Here is a 24,289-nt window from a genome sequence, read left to right as displayed (position 1 = left end):
TGACACCCAGCCTGGGAAGTGTCTGGGGCAGGAGGCAGGCCATGCAGCAGAGAATCCTGAATGCTGGGTAGGATAATTGACTTGACTGAGTGAATACAACACTTGAAAGTGCTGGATAGTGAAACTCTCCTATATCCTCTGAACAAGCCCAGCAGAGACAGCAGCAGGGCAGGCTTCCTCCAGACCACACAACCAACATGTCTCAACCTTGGCTTGTTAGAATATCTCCAGAAGAGAGGGGAGCTCAGCATCCATGCTCTGTTACTTGGCCTCTTTTCGCTGAGGCTGCTAACAAAGAGCAATTGATGCCAGTCCTGAGGTTGGTTTTTGGGATGTGCGCTGAGCCCTCTGTTCCCTCCTGCATTTCACACAGCTTGAAAGGGGATGATCTCTTCCATCCCAGGACCAGGGCTCTCCAATCTCTCTCTCTGCTGCAATCAGAGATTTAAGTACTTTGGGTGCTTGGCTAACATGCAGCATGCACTCTGGAAGTGGAGGATCACTTTAATTCCTATGGACTAGCTGGCCTTAGTTCTAATCTTTGCTCAAAGGGATTGAGAAGTAACTTGGCCCTCCTCTCCTTCTGAGGTACCTCCTGAATTGGACAAGGGGGCAATTCCTAAAATCTCTGCTGGTGAAGGACTGATCCAATAAGCCTGATCTTGTAAAGAAAACAGCTCCCCAGCCCCAAAAATGCGGCTGTTACCCCAGTCAGGCTGTTCAGGTGAAGATAGGGTGGATACTTATGCTTCAATATTACAGAAATGAGCCAACCCCAAGTTGTCCTGGTCCTTATGCAGCCCCAGCTAATTCTCTTCCTCACATGCTATTGACCAGCTCTTGCATGCCTACAAACTGCCCTTAAACTGTGGCCATCACACACTCCAGCTTCCCTGACTGATGAGGCTCCACTTCCCTTGTGACCCCTGCATCACCCCCTCTAGGAAGTAGAGCTGAAGTGCAGCATTCCAAGCAGGAGCAAGGGAAGGCAGTCAGGAAATTCAGTCTGTGCTGGGATTCACTGGCACTGGAGTCAGTCAGGAGTGTGGACCGTGCTCTAGCTGCCAGGCCAGGCATATAGTGCAGGACTCCTGGAAGTGTGGAGCCTTATTCACCTGCATAGGCCCCAGGAGCCTAACAATGGCACCTGCTTGAAATCATACAAGTCATGTCATACAAATCTGTGATTGATGGGTCCATCTCTACTCCCTGGCAGACGAAGCAGAGCTTGATATATGAGAGGGAGGGAAAAGGATTATAGGGTAGCTTCCTGGTTGCCCTTTCTAAGATAGCAAGAAGAGAATAGAAACAACAATGACCACCACCAAAAAAGCTATTCCTCATCCTGAAAAACTGCAATAGCGCTACAGCAACTGTTCTGAAATCCAGCAGGAGCAGGAAGAGGACCAGGCTCTTCAGGGAAGAGTTAATGGCAGCACACTGAGGTGGAAAAGGGTGGGAATCCCCTTTCAGAATCAAGCATATGCTCCTATCTTACCACTACTAATCTTCCCCACAGAGAGAGTTTCTTAACCTATACCTCTCTCATGTTTCAACCCCTCCTGCCCCCTGATCAGAGGACAGGGGCATTGGGATTTTCCTACATTCCTGCACTCTAAATCTTAACAGGGATTGTTTTATGATTGTGCTGGGCAGGACAGCAAAGCCGATTAGCCTTCAAGGTCCCCATTCTAGCTCCTAGAAAAGCAAATGCAGCAGGCGGCAGCCGTACTTGAGTTCTTGTGCAATAGCAGCAATCTGCTCCACACGGTCCTGGTGAGCAGCTAGGTCGCTCTCAAAGGCCTCATGTTTCTTCAGCAGGGCCTTGATCTCTGACAGGGTAGCAGTTTCATAATCCTTCTGCTGCAGCATTGCCTCCTTACCTACAGAGGGAGCCAAAGGACAGGAGAATGAAACCCAATGTCAGCATGGATTCTTCATGCCCATGCTCAGGCCAACTAGCTTACACTCCAATGGTGGACCCACCACTACTCCAAATGTAACCCTTTGAACACTCCCGCAATCAAGACAGGCCAGTTTGGAGAGTCACACTTTTCAGTCTCAGATGAGTCTCTTGGATTGTAAGTATTAAGTGTTAACTGCCAACAGCGCTGCTCAACCAAGTGCCGTCAGTCACACTAGGTCCCAGATTCGGTCTCTAGCTTGGAAGAGGCCCTGGGGATTTTTCGCCTTCCTCTGCAGCGTGGGGCACAGGTCACTTGCTGGAGGATTGTCTGCACCTTGAAGTCTTTAAACCACAAGTTGAGGACTTCAATAGCTCAGACATAGGTCAGGGGTTTGTTACAGGAGTGGGTGGGTGAGATTCTGTGGCTTGTGTTGTGCAGGTCAGACTAGATTGAAGATCATAATGGTCCCTTCTGATCTTAAAGTGTATGAGTCTATGTGGCCACAAGGGGGAGATGGCTACATAATCAGAATGTGGCCACACTAATATATTTTAGTTAGAGAATATATTTTATGGAACATAGTTGTAACCACACTGCCAGAGAGGTTCCGGAGGGGTAATGAAGCAGGTTATATATTTCAGGCATAACACCAAAAGCATATATTTGCCACAGGCCAACCAGTAGTTTTCCAGCTCAGAAGATAGAGATGTACTGACACTCATGCTCTATGTGGTGGCCATTCTTGTTTGTAGAAGACTTAATTCAATGGGGCCCTGAATATAGTCCTTCGGTGCTACTTCATTATGTTATTATTTTCCTAGACTTGAATCTCTTCTCAATACTAACATTCACATTATTTTTTCTCCTTAAAAATGTAAGTGGAGATGGTGCTCATGAAAATCACACACACACAACTGGCGTGAGCCAAGCAACAGCTTTGCCAGCTGCAATATAAGCACCTCCCTCCAGCTCTGCCAAATGATCTACATTTCCACATGCAGCACTCTCTACCCTTACAGTCTTGGACCTGTCCAGTTTAGTATAGGTTAGAGCCATGTGATTTATTAATTTATTATTATTATTATTATTATTGGCAAATAGTAAATTAGCTGAAAATGCATTTTTCAGGCCACCAAAACCATTCACAAATTCAGGCTGAATTCCACAAATACCTTCAGCTGAAAAAAAAAAATTAGAAACATTTCAACATTTTGTTTCAACTTTTCTTTTCAAAGTGATACTTTCAAAATGAAATGTCAATCCAAATCAACATTTGTTTAGAAACTGCCCCTTCGGATCGACATTCAAAGTATTTTGTTTGATTTAAATTAACATTTCTCTGTTTTTTCCCATCCCCTTCCCCCTCCCACCAGCATGGGGGAAAAAAAAGAAAAAAAAAAGAAAAACATAACATTCAGTTTAAATTCAAAACTAACCAAAAAATTATTGGTTTGACTATTGAACCAATTATTTGCTCAGCTCTAATCTAGATGTGAAAGACCAGTACAAATCACTCCTGTGACACCCAGGCCTCTCTATCTTCAGACAGGCAATGGCACGTTTTCAGAGGCAAAATGCTTTCAGAAGGAAGCATTAGGATTGGCATTACCATCTGTCCAGGACTCGTGAATGGAAGCTTTCTGCCGGAACTTCTCAGCCAGGTGGTCCAGCCTCTCTAGCCTTCGGATCTCATTCAACAGCCATTCCTCATAGCCTTTCTCAGCCTGTTCTAGGCCTCCCCATGCATTGTTTATGTCCTGCAGTGATGTAAAAGGTACAGCAGCATGAGAGGAAGGGATTGGTTCAGAAGATTGGGAATGTTCTTCAGCATCATGCTTTGAGCATTCATCCAAGCGGACCATAGGCTTCCAATCACTCTGTAGCAACAGGAGGCTGAATTTGGCTCCATGGTCATGAGATGTAGATTTGCAGCAGGCTGATGATCTGACCAGATGGAGTGCATTTAGCAGGTCAGAAACACGGAACCCAAAAGAGACACTCTGTGAAGCACTTCCACTCACAGCATGTTATCTATGAATGCAGTGAAATGTCATGAGAGGCAGTCACATGCCTCCTAATACGAAAAAACCTCTTTGGTCATTCCTTCCTTGAAGAGGTCAATAAAAATTAGTTTGTGGCCTCAAAACAGATGGACCCAGTGTTCACCCAATCACAGATTTAACTGTCAGCTAGCCAGGAGCCCGAAGGCTGGACCTAATTTGTACACAGAGAAGCAGAGACTGGACTGCCACTCCAACCTTAATGTGCAGGAATAGTCTGTGTGAGGACAACAGGTCCCAGTGAGCAAATATCCCATCCTGATCTAACTGCTTTGATTAGGATGGAGTCCTACATTCAGAGACCAGTGGTTCATATTGAAAATGAGGGTGGCATGGCCACACTTCTCTCATGCCTGTCTGTCTCATCTTCTCATAGACTAAGGTCAGAAGGGACCATTATGATCATCTAGTCTGACTCCTGCTCAATGCAGGCCACAGAATCTCACCCATCCACTTCTATAACAAACCCCTAGCCTATGTCTGAGTTATTGAAGTCCCCAAATTGCGGTTTGAAGACCTCAAGCTGCAGAGAATCCTCCAGCAAGTGACCCATGCCCCATGCTGCAGAGGAAGGCGAAAAACCTCCACAGCCTCTGCCAATCTGCCCTGGAGGAAAATTCCTTCCCGACCCCAAATATGGCGATCAGTTAAACCCTGAGCATGTGGGCAAGACTCACCAGCCAGCACCCAGGAAAGAATTCTCTGTAGTAACTCAGATCCCAACCCATCTAACATCCCATCACAGACCACTGATAATCAAAGATCAATTGCCAAAATAATTGCCAAAATTAGGCTATCCCATCATACCAACCCCTCCATAAATTTATCAAGCTTAGTCTTAAAGCCAGATATGTCTTTTGCCCCCACTACTCCCCTTGGAAGGCTGTTCCAGAACTTCACTCCTCTAATGGTTAGAAACCTTCGTCTAATTTCAAGTCTAAACTTCCTAGTGTCCAGTTTATATCCATTTGTTCTTGTGTCCACATTGTTACTAAGCTTAAATAATTCCTCTCCCTCCCTAATATCAATCCCTCTGATATATTTATAAAGAGAAATCATATCCCCCCTCAACCTTCTTTTGGTTAGGCTAAACAAGCCAAGCTCTTTCAGTCTCCTTTCATAAGACAGGTTTTCCATTCCTCGGATCATCCTAGTATCCCGTCTCTGAACCTGTTCCAGTTTGAATTCATCCTTCTTAAACATGGGAGTTTAAGTTCTTCTACTCAAGAACTGTAAACTCTCTGGGGCAGGGACCATCTTTTTCTACTGTATTTGCACAACGGGGTCCTCATCCATGACTAGGGCTCCTAGGCGCTATGGTAATACAAATAATATGGTCTAAAGTAGTATGCTTGATTTGGAAGGGTAGACAGATGCCTTGCGCTTTTAGCATGTCACACTCACCGAGACCATTTTCCCCTCTGAAGGCATGAATGCCGGCCTGTTGCTGAGCCGCAGCTTGGTCTGCAAGGTATTGAAATTGATTTCAAGTTGGCACTTCTCCTGGACCTTGGGGGGCTTGTGCAGGCGACGGTAGTCCCGGAAGTCCTCCAGTTTCTGCTGCATGGCTTGCATGGTGTTCTCGGGCGCCCGATTCTCCAGCCAGGGAATGGTGCGGCGGATCCATTCCAGCAACTGAAAACAGCAAGGACGAGAGGGAGGAGTCAGAATAGCTGCAAAATCATTAAAAATTAAGCCCCAAGTTTAGGTTTTGTTAAAACTACTTGTGTCCTCAGAACTTAGTAGGGACTGTCCACTTTATGTTTGAACTGGGTGTTGCCAGCAGGGTTCTGCCAAAGGCAGGGAATTGGTTTAAGAACAGGCTGTCAACCACTTTGTAAAAGTACAGTCTTATGGTATCTACCCTGTACAGACTACCATGCTGAGGCATACGATTAGGGTGACCACATGTCCTGATTTTATAGGGACAATCCTGATATTCGGGGCGCTCTCTTATATAGGCACCTATTAACACCCCCCCACACACACACACACACTCTGTCCTGATTTTCAGACTTGCTATCTAGGCACACTGCACACGATTACAGCATAGAATGCCTTGAAGTGGTTAATTCATAGTTCAGTTCTGCAAAATCAAGACCAAACTCTGTTCTCAGATCATGCTAGACCTTTACAGGGCAGTTGCTTGGTTCAAAAATACTGCAAGCCTGTCAGTGTTTTAGCTCTGTTGGGGCGACACTGTTGTAACTGATTTGCCCTCTCTGGCACAGAAGGGTCTACGCTGTAGAAATGAAGTTACTGCCTCCATTTTCATTTTTCCACTCTAGCTTCTTTGAAGTCAGCACAGCTCCGGGAATAGTCTTCCACAGCAAACAGCTGCTAGGCAGCCAGCAGGGCGATAAAACAATGGGCAGCTCCGGGTGGAGCAGAAAGCTGCCACATGCTTTCCTACAATGCAGTGGGATCTCATCACATCCATCCCAAAACAACTGTGGTGGCTCCCAGTTCATTTCAGGATCAATTTTACAACTGTCCTCTTTGTACTCAAAGTTCTTTATTGTCTTCCTCCAACCCTGCTTATGGACCTTATCCCTTTGCTCTTCCACTTGCTGCTTCTTCTTGTCTACCACAGGCCTCCTATGGTCATTTCTGCAGTCTCATAACTCTCTATGCATGAGCCTTCTCCCCTGCAGCTCCTGCTATCTGGAACAGGCTTCAGTTTCTATCCTATATAGACTCTTTCCAAATGTTAGTGGATGCTTATTTTCTTCCTTGCTTACACCTTTAACTTCTCTTCCCCATTATGATTTACTTAACTCTTAACGCATGAAAGACACTACACAATAAAGTTGTACAATATTGCACATCTTCTCTTAAAATGACTTTTTTTCTCTTTAGTTTTAGTAATACAATGATTTCTTTCAATAAAATTGAGAATCTGAAGGCTGTTCCACTCTGGATGGCCACCATTTTAAAGTATATTACATTTGACACCTGACATAGTTCAGAGTCTTTCATATTTACTTATTGAAGAAAACACTTTCTAAGGAAACATGGGATGGTATATATTCAACAGTACTAGAGATCTGTCTGTAGGTTTAAAAACACAGTGCTGTGTTTGTACAGAGCCTAATACAATAGTGTCCTAGTCCAAGACCGAGGCTCTACAGTAATACATGTAATACACACAACGCTGCCCAGGAATTGACAGCACCATGGATACTTACATCACTGGCCAGCTTTTCATAGTCTTCCATGAGCTGTTCATTCTCCTGATTGACTGCCAACACCTTGCAGATACGATTGGCTGCTGTTTCCGCCTGTCAAACAGGAGAAAAAACAGGAAGGGGAAAAAGTGTCAAAACACCATAACCCAAAACTTGTGGTTTAGCCTCCTGCTACGTACCTGTGGTGAAGGGTAAAGTCTCCCATCCCTGGCTCTAGCAGCCCATCTCTGGTCTGAAAGCATGTCCAGGAAACTTAGTTTATTTGACTTTCTACCATAACTGATTTTTTTTCCTCCCCAGTAAAGCATCTCTCTGTGATGCATTTAAGTGGATTCAGCCTCCATGCTCAACTGAGGCAGCAGTCTAGGCCTGTCTGCTCTGGGGCAGAGTTCTGGGTCTTTTCTGAAACTATTCATATAAGCGGCCTGAGACATCCTCTCCACCCCACAAGCAGACGCTCAAAGCCACAACTCCAATAATTGATCTATGATGCCTGGGCACTACTATGGCAAGTGTCAAACCGGGGGAAATCTTCCTTAAACCTTAAGAAAGTGCTGTTTATTTGTATTTGATCCCGATGCTGGTCTCTGGGTGAGTCTTTACCTAATTTCTAAGAAAATACTTACGTTTGTTCTTTCCTTACCCTCAAAATCTGTCTAACAATTGAGCTATCTTCTAGCTTGCCCTACAATATACAATCTTTGATATCCTTTACGTGCAATTCCATCTCAAGGCATAGAAGTATCTGATGGATGGAGAAACCTTTCCTTCCTTCCCCACCAGCTAATTCAGACCTACATTTATCTGGATTTTCATGATCCAGCTGAGAGTGAGACTTTCCTTCCATCTAACCGGGCTTTGTTTCGTAATCTCTCTGCCTCCTTCCCCAAATCAAGTCTTTTGAGCAATGGTGTATCATTATTACAGTGGCTTTCTGAGGGAGACTGGACATGTTGAAACTTAGATCAAGGAATGGAAATCCCAGCTGCAAACTAAGGTCTGAACAGTCCACTCTGGAGTGCCACATTATTAGCAAGAGCATGTGCTTAACACTTGAAATATATAAGAGGCTTGTTCTTGGGGCATTACTTGCCCATGTATCTGCACAGCTCCTGTGACCATGAAGGAGAGTTAGATCCTTCTCCGGGAGTGGACAGAGTCCTTGGAAAAACATCTGCTGTGCAGACAACTTTAAGGGCCATTTTCTTTCTGGCCCAGATAGTAGTACACTAGAGGCCATCATCATCATCATCCTCATCTCCTCTTCCCACCGAAGCCCTAAAGATACGATCACCATCCTACCTCCACAACGTGGGTATCTCCAGGTGGTTGAGGAAACTGGGATAGGATTTCCTATAGAGGGAGTCAATCCCAACTCGTTACATCACTCACCGGTGGCCAACTGGAGACTGTTGTTGAGCAATGCAAGGAGTGAGTGCACATGGTGTATCTACAGCTTTCACATTCTGTAAGTTACATGGTGCTCTAGATCTAAGTGGAACGGACACCAAAAGTGGTTGTGTGCGTGTGATTCTGGAGCAGTAAATAGCCCACCATTTAATGAGCTCATAACTGGCACGTTTAAACATACATCTATTTTTAAAAGGAATTTAATATTTGTTTATTCAGCCTCTGATGTCATTGGAGAAAAATCCTCTCATTATTGCGGCTGATGTGAGGTAGCAAGAATAGCAATTAAAATCATAAGCTCCAAAATGACGTACAAGTCGCACAGTCCCAAAGGAACTGGCGATCTCAGTCGTTGGGAAGAGGCTCAAAAAGTGTGTGTTCAGTCATCTCTCCCATAGCTAAACTAGGCCAGCTAGCAGGTATACAGATATTAGCTACATTAATAAGAACATGTAGAAATGGTCTTTAAAGCGGAAAGAACCATTTCGGTAAAAAGTATAAATGAAAAGTGCTCAGGACAGTTTAAAATGTCAGAAAGCATTCTCTTGTTTTGATTTTAACTTCCTCTTGGCTGGTACCAAAGGCTCATTTTTGCCATCCAGGTGGACTTTACAGAGAGGATATCAAGTGATATCTCAAAAAGACATACCCCATGTCCCTACATCCAATGTGACTTGAGGGAGAGAGAGGTCACCTCAAACTTTATAGGACCCAAGGCCAGGGTGGTGGGGATTTTTTTTTGGTTAATTCTCCAACCCTGTTATTCACATGCGGCTGGGGCAGCAGCCAACTAAGCAGTAGGGATTCCATTTTAAACAGGTATATTTACATGTGTTTGATAGCAGATTTCCTCCAGTCCCCCCACATTTTGGGCGTCCATGTGTCCAAACACAAAAATCCCCAACTGCCGATGTTTAGCTTGTTTGGAAGTCAGTCTCTCTCTCCCCTACACCAACCCCCGCTTCTCTGTGGCCCTGCCTACACTGGATTTCCTCGCTAAATCATCCAGTTACTACAAGTAACAGCAGGAGCATTACAGTAGACAAAGTGCTACAACTACTAGAGTTGCAGGCAATATGTTGTGCTGACCTGCTGTGATTAGGGTTAGACAACAGAATGTTCCATGTGATCGCCATTTGTGCTCCCAACAGTGCTCCCAGGAGAGGAGCAGCAGCAGTGATGTTTAAGGAAAGGAGTGGAATGTAGATAGAATCTACGTAATGTCTAGACGGCTCACCACATGTTCCTTTATTAAAGGAATGTTTATGGACAATTTGCTGCTCCTGAAATGTTCTGGACTGATAGTCCCAGAGACTCTAGCCACAGAAGAGATACAACACAGGCAGTGGCACCATAAGCTTTGCCCACATTATCTTGTCCATGTGTCTCAATCCTGGCCTTGAGTATCTACCTCTCTAGGGATGAAAGGGGAGTGGTCTCCATGGCCCATTCAACCCTGGGTCTCCCTGCTGAGAATGTCAATAAAGCGATCTAGGACCATAATGGTTTCTGTGATGTGGCCACCAGTCTATGACTAACACATGATCCCAAGAGCACCCCAGAACACTGCATACCAGACAAACACTTTATAAAATGGCAAGAAGTTATTCAGAAAATTTCACTGCAGAAGTCAAGTTTTACAACATATTAAAACATATTAAACCCAACCAGTAGTTAAACACCCATGCAGTTTAGTGTTGTGAAAGTTAGAAGCAGTTAGAAAACAAGCAAACCAACCAAAGCAAGTATACACACATATTTTTATATATATAAATCATTTAAAGGAAAAGCAGCCATCCACACAAATGTCATGTCAGGCTGGGGTCCCTGTACCTTTCAAGACTCAGTATAAGAGAATGAAAGAAGCAGAAAGCTGATCATGTGACCTCCCCTTCAGGGCTGGTAGCAGTAATGAGAAATCTGAATGAAAAATGGAGCGACATCACAGTAAGTCACCTAATCAAATAAGAGACGGCAGTGCTTAAAAAGACACACTGTGCTCCTAGACCTAGTCAGAGTCATGCTCGGCAATCACTCTGTATTAGCCCGGGATTTTAAACTTGTCACTCAACAGTTGGAAAATGTAGGACTTGCCCTGGCAGAGCTTCAAAAAGGAGCTACACCCTATCCTCCAGTCATAGTGAAGTTGCTAGCAAATTGACAATTTAATCAATTTTCTTAATCCTCCCTATAAGCCAGTTAGACTACATGAGCAGCAAAGAGTCTTGTGGCACCTTATAGACTAACAGACGTTTTGGAGCATGAGCTTTCCTGGGGGAATACCCACTTGGTTGGATGCATGTAGTGGAAATTTCCAGGGGCAGGTATATATAAGCAAGCAAGAAGCAGGCTAGAGATAACGAGGTTAGTTCAATCAGGGAGGATGAGGCCCTCTTCTAGCAGCTGAGGTGTGAAAACCAAGAGAGGAGAAACTGGTTTTGTAGTTGGCAAGCAATTGGCAATCCTCCCTGATGGAACTAACCTCATTATCTCTAGCCTGCTTCTTGCTTACTTATATATACCTGCCCCTGGAAATTTCCACTACATGCATCCGACGAAGTGGGTATTCACCCATGAAAGCTCATGCTCCAAAACATCTGTTAGTCTATAAGGTGCCACAAGACTCTTTGCTGCTTCTACAGATCCAGACTAACACGGCTACCCCTCTGATATTAGACTACATGGGATTCAAACCTTAATAGCAAAGAAGCAAATTCTCTGATTCTTACTCTAATTACTTGGTTCAGACATTGTGGCAGTAGACAATGTTTCTGTTTACAGTATCGATAGAAGCCCTGGCACTAGTACTAATTGCTGAAATGGGCACAGGAGCTGCTGCAAATATTTTCAAAAGATGGAGTGGGACGGGAGAAGAGACGAACATAGGACTGAGGGGCAGCACCTTTACCACCACCAGAAACTACCCAGTTCTTTTACCTTCTACCCACATTTGAGGTTTGCCATCAGCCTAAACTGAAGAACTGTGTGTGGGGCAACTGGAAAATACTGGGGCTGGTGGTTAGTCTGGCATGGGCTCTGGGAGAATGGTCTTTATGGGAAAGCATGGCTGGCTTGTATTCCACTGAGCCTGCTGTGAAGTGTTTCAAATAATTTACCAGCCAGGATCCTCATACCAAACCCATATATGTCAAGTAGGTGAACCTACTTCAGCACTGTCCAAATGGAGTACCACATTTGCAATTTACTAGGAACCAGAGCTGCACCTATTTTGCATAAAACAGAGCAGGTCCCAGCATGCAATGTTCCAGCTTGATTAAACATTTTTTTTTTAAAAATCTTATAGTTCAAGCTAGCTCTTTACATGTGGAAGCTGCAACCTGTGGGTAGAATCTTGGTATAAAAACTGATTTATATAAATTACATGTAGCCCTGAGGCGCTCAGTATGCTGCCAGCATGGCTCTCCCTTGGGAAAAATTGGACTGTGTATCCTTTATAGAAAGCGGTTGTGAGAAAGAAGGGAAAGTTGTGTCCTGTTTGTGACATGTTAATGAGAGATGAGTCTTAAGTCTCAAGCTTTGGACCATATTTCTAAAACCACTGGTCTGAATCCCCTTGAGCTTGGAGGGGGAGGGAAGGAGGAGAATGCACACCTACACTTAACAGTGCACAGAGCTTTCCTCCTATAAAAAGCACTACTAGAAAATTGGCATTTTAGAAAACTGTTGCTCAGCAGGAGGCAGGGATCTCTGAGCTGGCTAATCAGCTCCTTTGGGGGTAGGCCCAGTGCCAGGCAAAGGGGCTTGGAATAAAAGCAGAGAAAGAATTAAAGAAAATATTGCAGAAGAAAAAGAATCTGACAGGAGGAAGAAACAGGTGGTTTGGTGAAGGGAGGCAAATGAGTGGGAAGGAAAGAACAAAAGGGAGACAAGCCAGGAGAGGAGACATGGGTAAGAGAGGGGAAGTTCAGGTGGTTCAATAGAGACTAATTAGGGATGAAACTTGCAGCTGGAGCACTGTCTAGGGGTAGGAAATTATGGGCTACTTTCTCTTAGGTAGTTCGCATATCGTTGGAAATTGGCCCAGGAAGAGGCCACTAACCCAGTGGGAGCTCAGTAGGGAGGGAATCTGGCAGCTGCAAAATAAGACCCTTAACAGTCCCAGCTTAATCAGCTTTCAGAACAAGACTATGCTTGACCAGGTGGAAATTAAGCTTGTTGCTTTGAGATACACATCATCCAGTCAGGGGTGATGGAGTCCAAAGGTCAATTTCTTCCTGTTAGCTTGGTCACTCGGGTTGTGTCCACCTTGGGCAGGAATCTTGTGTCCACCACATGGGAGCGGATGCAGAGAGAGGCATAAAGGAAAGAGCTGAAGTATGTTTAAAGAACACTTTCTGAATCCATAGTTTCCTCATATAACTTCTTCAGCCAGGTTAAAGATCATACATCCCAGAATAGTTATGTATGTGGTTAGACTGCTCAGTGCATGGGATTCCCTGCCTCTCTGTTCATGGACCAAAGGTTTAGGATGTTTCTCAGAGACTTAACTGTTGGGTGAGGTGGGGGGACAGGGAAGAGAAGAGGGAAGGTTTTGTTAGGAGTAATGTCTCACCTTCTGCGCACCTGAGAAGGCGTGGTAGTAACATGAAACATAGGTCATAATGGCCTTCTCATCCGGCCTTAGCGGGCCTATAATATCTGTGCAAAGAAGGAAAAGAGGTTGAAAGGATAAAGTAAGAAGCAGAACATAGAATAAAATAAACAGTCATGGGTGGCGTGAGAGAGGGGGAGAAAACTTCCCATCATGCATTGCAGGACAGGCCAAATAGATTTCCATGCGGAGAGCTGGGAATTCGGATCAGAAAGTGACCAGCGGAGTTGGCTCTGTGGATCAAAGTGGTACCACCCCTTTCTCCTCCCAGCATCCAGTTCTTGTTCCTAGCCAACCTCCAAATTACATATTTTCACAGCCCCACAGTCAGTGGGCCTGACCCAGCCATGAGAATGAATAAAATTTATTTATTGCTTTAGCATTTTAAGAGTCTGCTCTTGAAAGGCTTGTGAGTCTTAAGTGGCCAGGCCACTGCAGAGATCAGACTGCCTTCTTGCAGAGTATTTCCCACTCTGCTTCAGTGTGCACTGCATAATCCTATGGCACTGAAGCAGTTACCGTATGTTTGATTTTTGAGGGAGATTTATCAGGTGTCACTTGGCAATATTTTCTTTAAGTAACTACATACCAGCAGGCAATTGCTTGGCAAAATACAGCGAGGACACATCTGTCCAACCTCCACCACAGTCACAAGGGAGGAAAGAAAAAGGGAAAGTAGGTGTCTCAGATGCAATACGTGATCCTCTCTATTTCGAGAACCACAGCACCAGAGGGTCTGTCAGATAACCTCTTCAAACCCGAGCTGAATCTGGGCTGTATTCACTATGTAAAAGGAATAGGTGTTATGCTGAACTCTGCCAGGAGTGGCTGCTTGGTATTTGGGATGATCCTTCCAGTGGCTCAGTTAGTCGAAGAAATACTTCCACAGATGCCTAAGGAGTAAGTGAAGAGAATCAGGAAGAATTCAGGCTTGTCTGCACTTTTTTTTTTTTTGGGGGGGGGGGAAGAAGGGGGAAATCAATGAGCGGTGATCAATGCATCGGTGGTTGATTTACCGTGTATAGTGAAGACCTGCTAAATTGACCGCAGATCGCTCTCCTGTTGACTCCTGTACTCCACCGGATTGAGAAGAGTAGGGGGAGTCGATGGGAGAGCATCTCCCATCAACATCGCGTAGCGTGGACCTGGCAGTAAGTAGATATAAGCTATGTCGATTTGAGTTACGCTATTCACGTAACTCAAATTGCGTAGCTTAGATCGAATTTCCCCTGAAGTGTAGACAAGGCCTTACAGACCCTGTAGCTCAGGTGTAGTGAATGTGTATACGGGTGAGTGAATGTGTTAGCTTTGCCACTCCGTGCTCTTTCTGAAACCTCCTGCCCAGCCACATTCCCCAGCCTCGCAAAAAAGTGGCTCATCAGAAATAAACTCAGATGATGGTATGCTGTAGTGTCTGAGCAAGCTTGGTGGCCTACACACCGCAACAGTGTGTTAAAGATTTAGGTTTGATTTCCAATTCTAGTCCTACTGGTATGACAGGAGCTGGTGCTCAGCTAGTTGAGAGAGAATCTTGATGGGAGAGCTCCCAGTACCACAGGATTAATGCGCACTCAGCAGCCCTGTGGCTTTACTGTACACTGACTGCAGGCATATGCTCTCCCAATCCCTGCCCCCCAAAATATTATGTTTGGGACACCACTTTGAACCAACAGCCAACTCTACCAAAAATAATATAAAGATGCCCGTAGCTAGAGAGGAGAGAGAGAAAGAAAAAAGGTTTGGACATTAGCAACAGGACCAGGTGCGCTGTGTGGAGGGAGCTTGGAATCCTGCGATACCTTCTGGGCTCCTGAGAAGGCGTGGTAGAAGCTAGAAACATAGGTCATGATGGCTTTCTCGTCAGGGCGGGCAGTTCCAACAATGTCTGTCAAAAAAAACCTGAAGTTAAGAGCATATCGACTGATGGGAGAAGAGCAAGGGAGGAGAGCCAGAACGGTCCAGGACACCTGGTGTGGGGCACGCATGTATCACAGGAAAGTCCTACTCTGCACACTCTTTGCGCAGGACTCCCTGACCCTCCCCAGCAACCCTTTCCTCACCAACAAAACTCCCAAGAGGAGGTGTAATCTAGCCCCTGGCAAACCTAATGGGATTGCAGTACATTTCATGTTGGAACATTTCATCCCTCTCTAGAAGGATCCAGCCAAGGGAGAGCTGTCAGTTGAATCAGTGGGATGAACCCAGCAAAGCACCAATAGGCTGTTGTTGGGTTTACACAGTTTTAGCATAATTCAACTCCTCCGTCCCCTAAAAGTTCTTGAGGTGAGTTTTTTCCTGCCCCTCAAACCACCCCAACATACAGATGGCCTGATTTTCCAAAGGTGCCAAGTGCTCCAAGTCCCATTGCTGTCAGTGGAAACTCAACACCTCTGAAGATCAGGCCATCGATATTTACACTGCAGAGGTACACACATTTGTTCTATTCCTTTAGAAGGAGAGCTGCTCTGACAAAGCAGGAGAAATCCTGCGTGGCCTTAACCATCTGTTTCTATCATTCCCAAAACTAGACCCAGTTATTTCTGGGGTAGATTTCTTTGGGAGCACCTGGACAAGACAGTCTTATAAAATCCAGCCCAGAAACATGGAAATTCCTTGGGGTCACAACAATGAGGAGCGGGCAAGGGCGGGAGAAAGCATGACTGGTTACTGGGGCTGGAAACCCTGCATCAAAAAAGTGTGCAAAGTAAATTGCTAGTTGTCCAAATGCTAGTTAACCAGTTTTAATTGTGTGTATCCCCACCACCGAGACATGTTATTTCACAGGTCTTCACTTCCCAAACCAAGCCTGGAACATAGCCTCCCTCTTCAGAGCCAGCTGGCCTTGAGCAAACAGCCACTGTACAAATGAAGACCTGGCCAGCGGTCTGAAGTGCAAACGACAGAGTTGGAGCCTTCCAAACTGGACCCCACATGTTTCTAAAAGGTAATCCCTGCTGCCCCAAATGCCTTCAGATAACCAGTTACTTTCTATAAGAGGCACTTCTGAAAAAGTGGATCCCTGCCTTTGCTTCCAGAACTGGTCAGTGCTGTAGTCTCATGCCTAATATTACTGAGCAGTTCAGAGGGAAGCAGTTTACAGTACCAGACATGGTAAGAGTGGGTTGGAGAAAACTGGCAGAGTTGTTCTTGCCAAGTTTGTTCTCCACACCCTCCTCTAATTCTCAACAAATGGCTTCATTTAAATGGCAGCGACCAACTACACCAAAAAAGAGTCAAGGATACGAATCCTGGGTCAAGGGAAAAGTATGTTCTGCACTGGACTCTCTCTTGAACCACTAAATCTAGATCTTGAAAGGATATGGGGAAACCAAGATCTTAGGTAAATTTTAGATTCATGGCAAGATAATTGAAACCTTTACACAAGGCAGTAATGACAGTGCAGGCTTCTGACTACAGAGATGACAAATTGGCATTAGATATAAGCAAACTCTTGTAATCAGGAGTCTAGTCTGTGGGAACTGAAGACTAGATCCAACCCAAATCGGAGCCTTTACTATAACTAATAGGGAGTTATGGTCCAGAGATGGGATGCCAACATGTGTCAAACACAGTACGATGGGGACAGTGATACCATGACGATATTTAGGAAATAACTGAAGTTGGTCTGTTTTGAGGTTCTCCCCCCTTCATTATATGTAGGGCCACCACATAATGTGCTGTTGGTTCACAATTCAGTTAGGTGTCCAATATGGAGCCCCACCCCAGTCAGATAGCTCTATCCAAGTATTACGTGTCTCTGATCACTGTATCAGCCCCAGGTTAAAAACTACAGAGCAGACATGGGAGAATGAGGGTACCGGAGGAAGAGAGAAACAGAACAAGAGATTCATTTTTCTGTTGTAACCTTTATTCTATTTGTTTGGGGTGTGGTGATGGAGGGGGCATTCAAGATTAGGAAGATATGAAATAATACATGTCCATCTAGAAGAGGTGAGGAATCTCTTGGAAAAAAATTAAAAACAAAAATTGGATTCTACTTTACCTTCTGCATCCAACATCTTGGGGATGTCCAGATACTTCTCAGCCACGTCGAAGGCTGTGTTTAGGTTAGTAAGAGGATCATCCTAGGAAAGGAAGAGCCAGAGCATTAGCATCAAAATGCAACAAGAGGAACAATATTTCTCTGAAACCAGAGACCATCATTGTTTGATTTGCTTCAGATAACTCAGTTGGATTGACAGAAATACATACATGAAACCACTGATGCAGCAGGCACCACAACAGATTAAATAAATGGGTTCATTTTAAAAGCAGTGCCTGGGGACTCAGTCATGTGACTAATGGCATTAACAGGAATCACAAGTGTATGCATTTGATTGGTTAGGAGTCAACTTTGCAAACAGATTTAACAAAAGCATCTAAAGGGTGTGGGGATTCCTAACTTTTAAGGTCAGAAGAGACCATTATGATCATCTAGTCTGACCTCCTGCCGGTCACAGAATTCCACCCAATAACTCCTGCATCAAGCTCATAGCTTTTGCTTGATTTAGAGCAGGGGTTCTCATACTGGGGGTCATGAGCCCTCAGGGGGTCATGAGGTTATTACATGGGGATTGTGAGTTGTCAGCCTCCACCCCAAATCCCGCTTTGCCTCCAGCATTTATAATAGTGTTAAATATTTTTAAAAGTTTTTTTAATTTATAAGGGAGATCGCACTCAGAGGCTTGCTATGTGAAAGGGGTCACCAATACAAACGTTTGAGAACCGATGAGTTAGAACATATAGTTTAGATAGAGACTCAATCTTGATATAAAGATGCAACAATAGGAAACATTATGCATACCTCACAGCCTAATTAAAAGGCTGTAATTTGCCCTACTATAGATTTAATGTCATATTGATAGTAACAGTGGTATTTTACATTTATACAGCACTTTTTACCACACACACACCCCCAAAAAAATTTCAGAATGCTTCACCAACTATTTACGGTACATCCAGCAACACTATGATGGCAGCTACCTCTGGGCTTGACTATGGTTACCAACTGGTGTACAGTTCATTGCACACAGTTGAGTGGGAAGAAAAGGCAGTTTCCCAGGACACCTAGAATAAATCTCTACTCTGCAAGATCTTTTTTTTTGTTTTTAAGTAAAGGTCTTGTCTTTTGTATGCGTATTAAAACTCCATCCAAGATATCCCCACTTAACAGACACTATGTAGCCCTTGAAAACATAGCATATTTTTATTAATTTCTATTATACCCATTGCCAGGGCAAAAAAGCACTTCAGTTACAGAGCTTAAAAGGTAGTCAGTCAAATCCTAAAGAACGTAAGTGTGCCTTGACCATACCATGAAGATAACTAAACTCTAAAGGACCAAACAAGGAGCTAGAATTCCAAAGGCAGGAATCATCAAAAAAGAAAGCTCTGTGAGAAATCATTAAGTGTTCAAACATAGGTACCAACAATCTAGTGCCTCCCAACCAGTCTGAGAACTCTCGGACTCCAGACTATTCAGCTTTGCATCAAACACCTATGGAAATGAGATTTAGTTTTAATCTATGAAAATATTGCAATAGTCGAAACCTGTCACAATCATGCTCCCAAAAATCATTCTATTTGTGTGAAATAAGCTGCCAAAGAGATACCATCAACTTTTATGTTGTTGGCACTGGAAGCAGTGGCTTCTATTGGTGGAGAGTCTACATGGCAGTTGGTAGTGTTTAACTAGCACATACACTAACAGGTTTTCAGGAGAGTGTGAAGACTGTCTCTGTCAGCATATTCTCATCAATACAAGAGTGGTGTAGCCCTGACTCTCCCCAGTGCTAGGAGATAAACTGCATGGAATTTCTTCATACTTCACATTTGGCTTTTCTGTGCCCCTTAACTCCAACACTTAAGGGTCGAGTCCCTCCATCGTGTAATCATGGCCTACATTGTTCGTTTCTAGCTGTATACGTTTTCATTTAGTTGTATTAAAACACGTATTGTTTGCTTGTGCCCCAGCTTACTAAGCAATCTAGATCACTCTGTATAACTGACTTAGCCTCTTCTTTATTTACCACTCCCCCAGTTTGTGTGTCATCTGCAAACTTTATCAATCAGTGAAATGGACACACACAGAGACGCTGGCAAAAATACTCTATTGGCAATGCATTCAACATCTAAAAAGGAGTGCATCACAATTAACAATAAGCATTTCAATCTCTAACTCCTATACATTCAGATACACAGAGCCAAGAAGGCCATCTGTAATGGCACATGTGGAGAGTCCCAGTATTGAACACAGTCTAAGTATCAGTGTAGACCAAACCAAAATGCATTCAGTGCCATTTCAGAAAGTGTGAAGATCTGGCGGAACATGGTACTACTGGTCACTTTTTCTATGCTGGTTTTAAAGTGCCTTGTCTACATTTGCAGATAATGATTTTCAGCACCAGATGAGGAGGAGCAAGGGAGGCCAGTTGCAGTGCTGTTTTTTGTTGCAGACAACCACTGCCAGCAATAGGTCATTTTCTAGTGTTGCTAGACTACAGAAATACAGTCTGCACATTTCCCTGGTATTTCCTGCCTGCTACAAGTTAGAGAGAGATTTCTTCCTCCTGCTTCCATAACACTTGGGTCCCTGCCTAAAATAAAAAAAGTGACATTTGGCTGACAAATGTGACAACCCTAAGCTCCCCTCCTCCTCCCCACCGCTGCCAAAAAAACAAAACAAAACAAAACAAACCCTACCTCCCCTCAATCAAGGCTGAAAAGAGTTTGTCCTTCAATCTAAATGGGATGTGTCTATATTAAGTGAGGAAACCATTGTATGGACACAGCTGGCATGAAACTGATGGCTGTCACATTTGTCATTATGAGAGCCGTAGCCACAAATAATCAATGCTGCTCGATGGCACCTTTTTGCTTTGTCCAGACACGGTATACTCATAACTGTGATTGCATCAGTGCTTTTAGATTGTAGGCAGCTACAAAGAACTGTATTGTGGGATGGAGTTAAGAGGACAGGCCACAACAATTCGCATGCAACATTCTTGTTTCCTATCCGCACTGGGGAGAAACCATGATAAGCCATGCCTGTTCAGCCAGTGCTTCGCTAAAGACCTCACCTCAGGCACCGGGACCAGTAAGTAAGTCAGTGCTTGTAAAACACTTACATTAGCTACTGTGTGTGGATACACAGTGTTTCATGAATTTGGCAAACCCCAAACAACATTTATAGCAGCATTCCTTCACCTTATGTAGGCAGGGCCTTAGACCCATTGCTTGAGAGAGAAAAAAGAAAAGGCCTTTCATTCATTAAACTACATTAAATTCTCAGCCAGACTGTTGCATTAAAAAGCCCGAGAATTCAGAAATCCAAAGTGCTGGCTCCATCACTAACTCCATCCCCTAGCCCACATGGCATTTCCATTACTGTACAGAAACACCACATACATTAAGCAGCACTGTGTACGCTAACAGTCTAATTTCTCAGTGATAAGTGATCATTAAACAGTTTGGTATTTAAATGGCCTTTTAAAACAAAAACCAGCCCTGATACACTTCACTGGCGTAGACCTGTTTGAACATGTGTTTTGAAGAGTGGTCAGACTCAGCAACACCTCCTTCAGGAAAGAGAGGAGCAAAACATTAAGTCGAACTCATTTGCATATCAGACAGTATCTACATCCTTCCAACACCAAAGAGGGAGAGGAATCTAGGCCTGGCACGGGATGGGTACAGCTTAGCGTAATGGAACCTAGTTAACAAGAAATTTTGTGGCTGAAAGTCAGGAAGCGTTTCCTGAAGGGAAGATCTACTGTGTAGAAGTTCTCCCAGAGGAAGCACTGGAAGCCCTGTTGTGTGCAAAAGTGAACACAAAGTGAGACAAGTCCATACATATATAAATTTTGTAGGTAACAAAAATGCAAGATTCAGTGGCCTATAAGGGAATGAAGCTGATGACCACACCACTGCAAGCAAACAACCTAGTGTTTGACAAAGACTAGCTCATGGATGAACAGGGGAGATAAATTTGAGCAAAACTCAAGACTGTGAACTGGCAAAGAGAAATGCTTTTAGAACTGTATAGCAATGGTGCAGTCTTCTGCTGGAAGATGCATAGTCAGTCAAGTCAGTCCAGTTTAGGAGTGCCCCTGTATTCTATGCTTAAATTAGTTCTCATACAGCACCGGAGATGAGTAGTGCACTACACCATCTCTGGCTAGCTAGGAGACTGTCCCCTCCTAGGCAAGTGGTGATGACCTGGCTTCAGTAATACAAACCTGTGATACCTCTTCACTGGGCTACAACAATGCAGTCTACCTGCACGTTCCTCAGGAGCTACAAGACACAGCAGCACATCTCCACATCAACAGGGGTCATCGTGAGCACATCATACCTGTCCTTCACTCACTACACTGGCTCCCTGTACTCTCACACCAAAATGTAAGGTGCTTAACAATCCAGTCCTCTTGTACCTGAATGATTGCCTAAAGATCCAGGAAGAGGACTATGGTCAACAAGTCCACCTCTCAGAAACAACAGAGCCATCTACTGCAAAGGTGAAGCTCTTACATGCAGGAGACAGAGCTGTCTTATATGCCAGTCCAGGACTGTAGAATGAACTCCCACAGATTCTAAGAACCACCTCTAAACATCACCATTTTCCATTCCAAACACAACATGCACCTCTTCAACCTCACCTTCACTAATATAAACACACACACAGCACAGCAGATGTATTGTTATTTTAAATCCACATGCAGATTTCCCCTAGATAGAGAAAAACAAGGAAAGAACTTGTCACATATTAGTCACATATCTGTCACATATTAGTCATGTGGTTTAATACAGCACTCATATGCCACAGCGACAGGTGATATGAGAACCTGGATAGACCGGCACAGAATGAAAGCTGAGACTTCTCTTTCTCTAACATCTCCAATTCCTTCTAGGGCTGTGCACCCCAAAGAACACACAAGACTGATGTTTAAAGGGGTAAGGCCCAGCAGAAGCGCCTTGACACCAAATTGCCTCAGATAAGCTTTAAGGCAGATGAGGGAAGAAGAAAGGAACAGCTTGCTAGAGTCTGTCTGAGCCAACATTAAGGAAAGCTGTATTTTACTTGTTTAAAGATTCCACTATTTAAACTGTGATCGTTGGTAAACCTGGCCAGAATAAAAACTATCTTGTGCACTCTGCTTTTGCTGACTGGAGACATTCATGTTAGATTCTCCTACAGCTCCCCCTTCTTCCCCACAACCCTGACTCACACACTCAGAGATGTCTCTCCTCCTCCAATAAGTTTGAAGTCCCCATATCACAAGATGTTACCATGGTAATTATTGCAATGTCACCAATACAAAAATTCCTCTATCAACCAGCAATCAGGAAGGAGGTGGGAGTGGAGAGACAGAGCACTTACTGTATCTGTCAGAGCTGCAGAAGCCGAAAGAAATCCAATTAGTATGACTTATGTTTTCAGGAGTTGTCTTAAACAAATTAGGAAGCATCCAACATGGCAATATGAAGCTTATACTGGCCAAGTTTATGTACTGATTACAGTACTGGAGGAGTGATTATGCCATCATTCAATCTTCATGCTGAATGAAGAGATCAAAAACATGGTCTGCAATTAGGCTAAAGATAGGGGAGAGATGGGGGAAGGGAAAAACCCAACTCCTGTTCTGACAAACTGCCCCATGTCAGCATGCCAAGAGAATTCACCCCAACATCTTCCCTACCATTAACTAGAGCCCTGAAGAGCAATCACTTGTCCAAAACAGGTAGCTGCAATATCAAGTAGTTGCTGCCATCCAAGCCTATTAAGGCTCAGGTGTGTTCCAGAACTGCTGAGCCCTTTTGCAGCTTTTAATGAAGCAGCTCAATAGGACATCAGGTGTCAACATTTCATTAAAAAGATGTCAGTTTTTCCTGCTGCCTCTTAAGCCCCTTATAATACTAGTCTGAGCTTCACTGAAAGAGCACAATCCCCAGCTTATCTCAAAGATTCCTTTATGTGGACAATTGTGTCTCCCTTCAGCCATATCTGTTCAGAACATGCCCAATTCCCTTCATTTTATCTACAATGATAAACTGTCACTTTTATTCTGCTCCCCAGCTGCTACCCTCCTCCTCACTGATCCAAAAGCTCTAGCAGGAATGAAACAAAACCAGGGGAAAGGCTCCAAATTCTGGGAGGAAACAGCAGTCTCCGGGGGCAGGTGGAGAAAACTAAGTGAGATGAACTGAAGAGACAAAAGGCAAGGATCTGAGGAGGGAGAAATGGCTTTGCCGAGACTAGGATTTAAAAAGAGCCATGTTAGCAACATCCTGGATGACATGTAGAAGTGTAGCATGGGGAAGGCCCCCAGCTGCCTTCAACATAAGCTAAACTGGTAGAGTTGGAGCTAGGCTGCCTGCTACACTCTCCCTAGGCTTTAGCTGAACCAGTTCAGCGTGTGTAAAAGACGGTGTCCCTCAGCCAACCCCTTTGCTGTAGACAACATGCTAACAGGGCACCTTTAAATCCCAGACTAGGCAAAGCCAAAAAGAGCAAGGGGAAGAGGCAAAGGAACAATGGTGGTGAGAAAAGTGCACAGAGAAGGAAAAACCACCATGGGAAAGAGGACAGGAAGCAGTAGAAAAGGTCTGATGAATTTCTCTCATTAGAAGGTTTGTCTTCTGCCCTTCTTGAAGGTTAAAGAGAAGGGAGGAGCAGGGGTTGTCAAACCCTCCCCAGACCAAATTCTTGCCCTCCATGTGGACAGGACAACCACTCATTTTCATTCTGAAAAACTGTCAGGCTGCGTGAGCAGACAAACTTCCTTTCCCTTTCCTCACAGCAGGGTGATTTGGCTTTTGTTTCTAGTAGGGGAACTCTGTGGTTTCCCTGCTGGATTTTTCATTTTCAAAGGCCCATTGTTTAGCTGCCTTATTTTTCCAATAGGAAAAAAAAATGAAAACATGGTTGACTTTAACCTGTTTTCTTTTGTTGCTGCTGTTTGTGTAAACAGATGGGGTCCAGCTCCACTGTTTATTCATCAAGAGCTGATCCCAAGACTCTAAAACTGATAGAAAACACAATTGACTGCTCTGCAAGACAGTGAACACCTCGGAAGTTATTGATTCTATGGAGTATTAGGCATTGTGCAGTTA

At 44.2% G+C, this 24,289-nt stretch overlaps 1 protein-coding gene across 5 annotated transcripts in view; it reads right to left on the bottom strand.

The window, feature by feature from the left end:
• ACTN1 (actinin alpha 1) overlaps nt 1–24,289 on the bottom strand; it is a 139,035-nt gene that overhangs the window by 20,142 nt on the left and 94,604 nt on the right. For all 5 annotated transcript variants that reach the window (XM_045013942.1, XM_045013943.1, XM_045013938.1 and 2 more), the window contains exons 7-12: nt 17,181–17,262; nt 14,977–15,062; nt 7,156–7,248; nt 5,372–5,602; nt 3,517–3,664; nt 1,733–1,883 (exon numbers count right to left, since the gene is read on the bottom strand). In XM_045013942.1, the coding sequence (XP_044869877.1) occupies nt 1,733–1,883; nt 3,517–3,664; nt 5,372–5,602; nt 7,156–7,248; nt 14,977–15,062; nt 17,181–17,262 (791 nt within the window). The remainder of the gene's footprint in view (nt 1–1,732; nt 1,884–3,516; nt 3,665–5,371; nt 5,603–7,155; nt 7,249–14,976; nt 15,063–17,180; nt 17,263–24,289) is intronic.

The sequence above is a fragment of the Mauremys mutica genome, chromosome 4 (genome assembly GCF_020497125.1).
Source record: "Mauremys mutica isolate MM-2020 ecotype Southern chromosome 4, ASM2049712v1, whole genome shotgun sequence".
Taxonomy (NCBI): Eukaryota; Metazoa; Chordata; order Testudines; family Geoemydidae; genus Mauremys; species Mauremys mutica.
The sequence above is the reverse complement of the archived record's forward strand: the minus strand, read 5'-3'. Positions and strand labels throughout refer to the sequence as shown.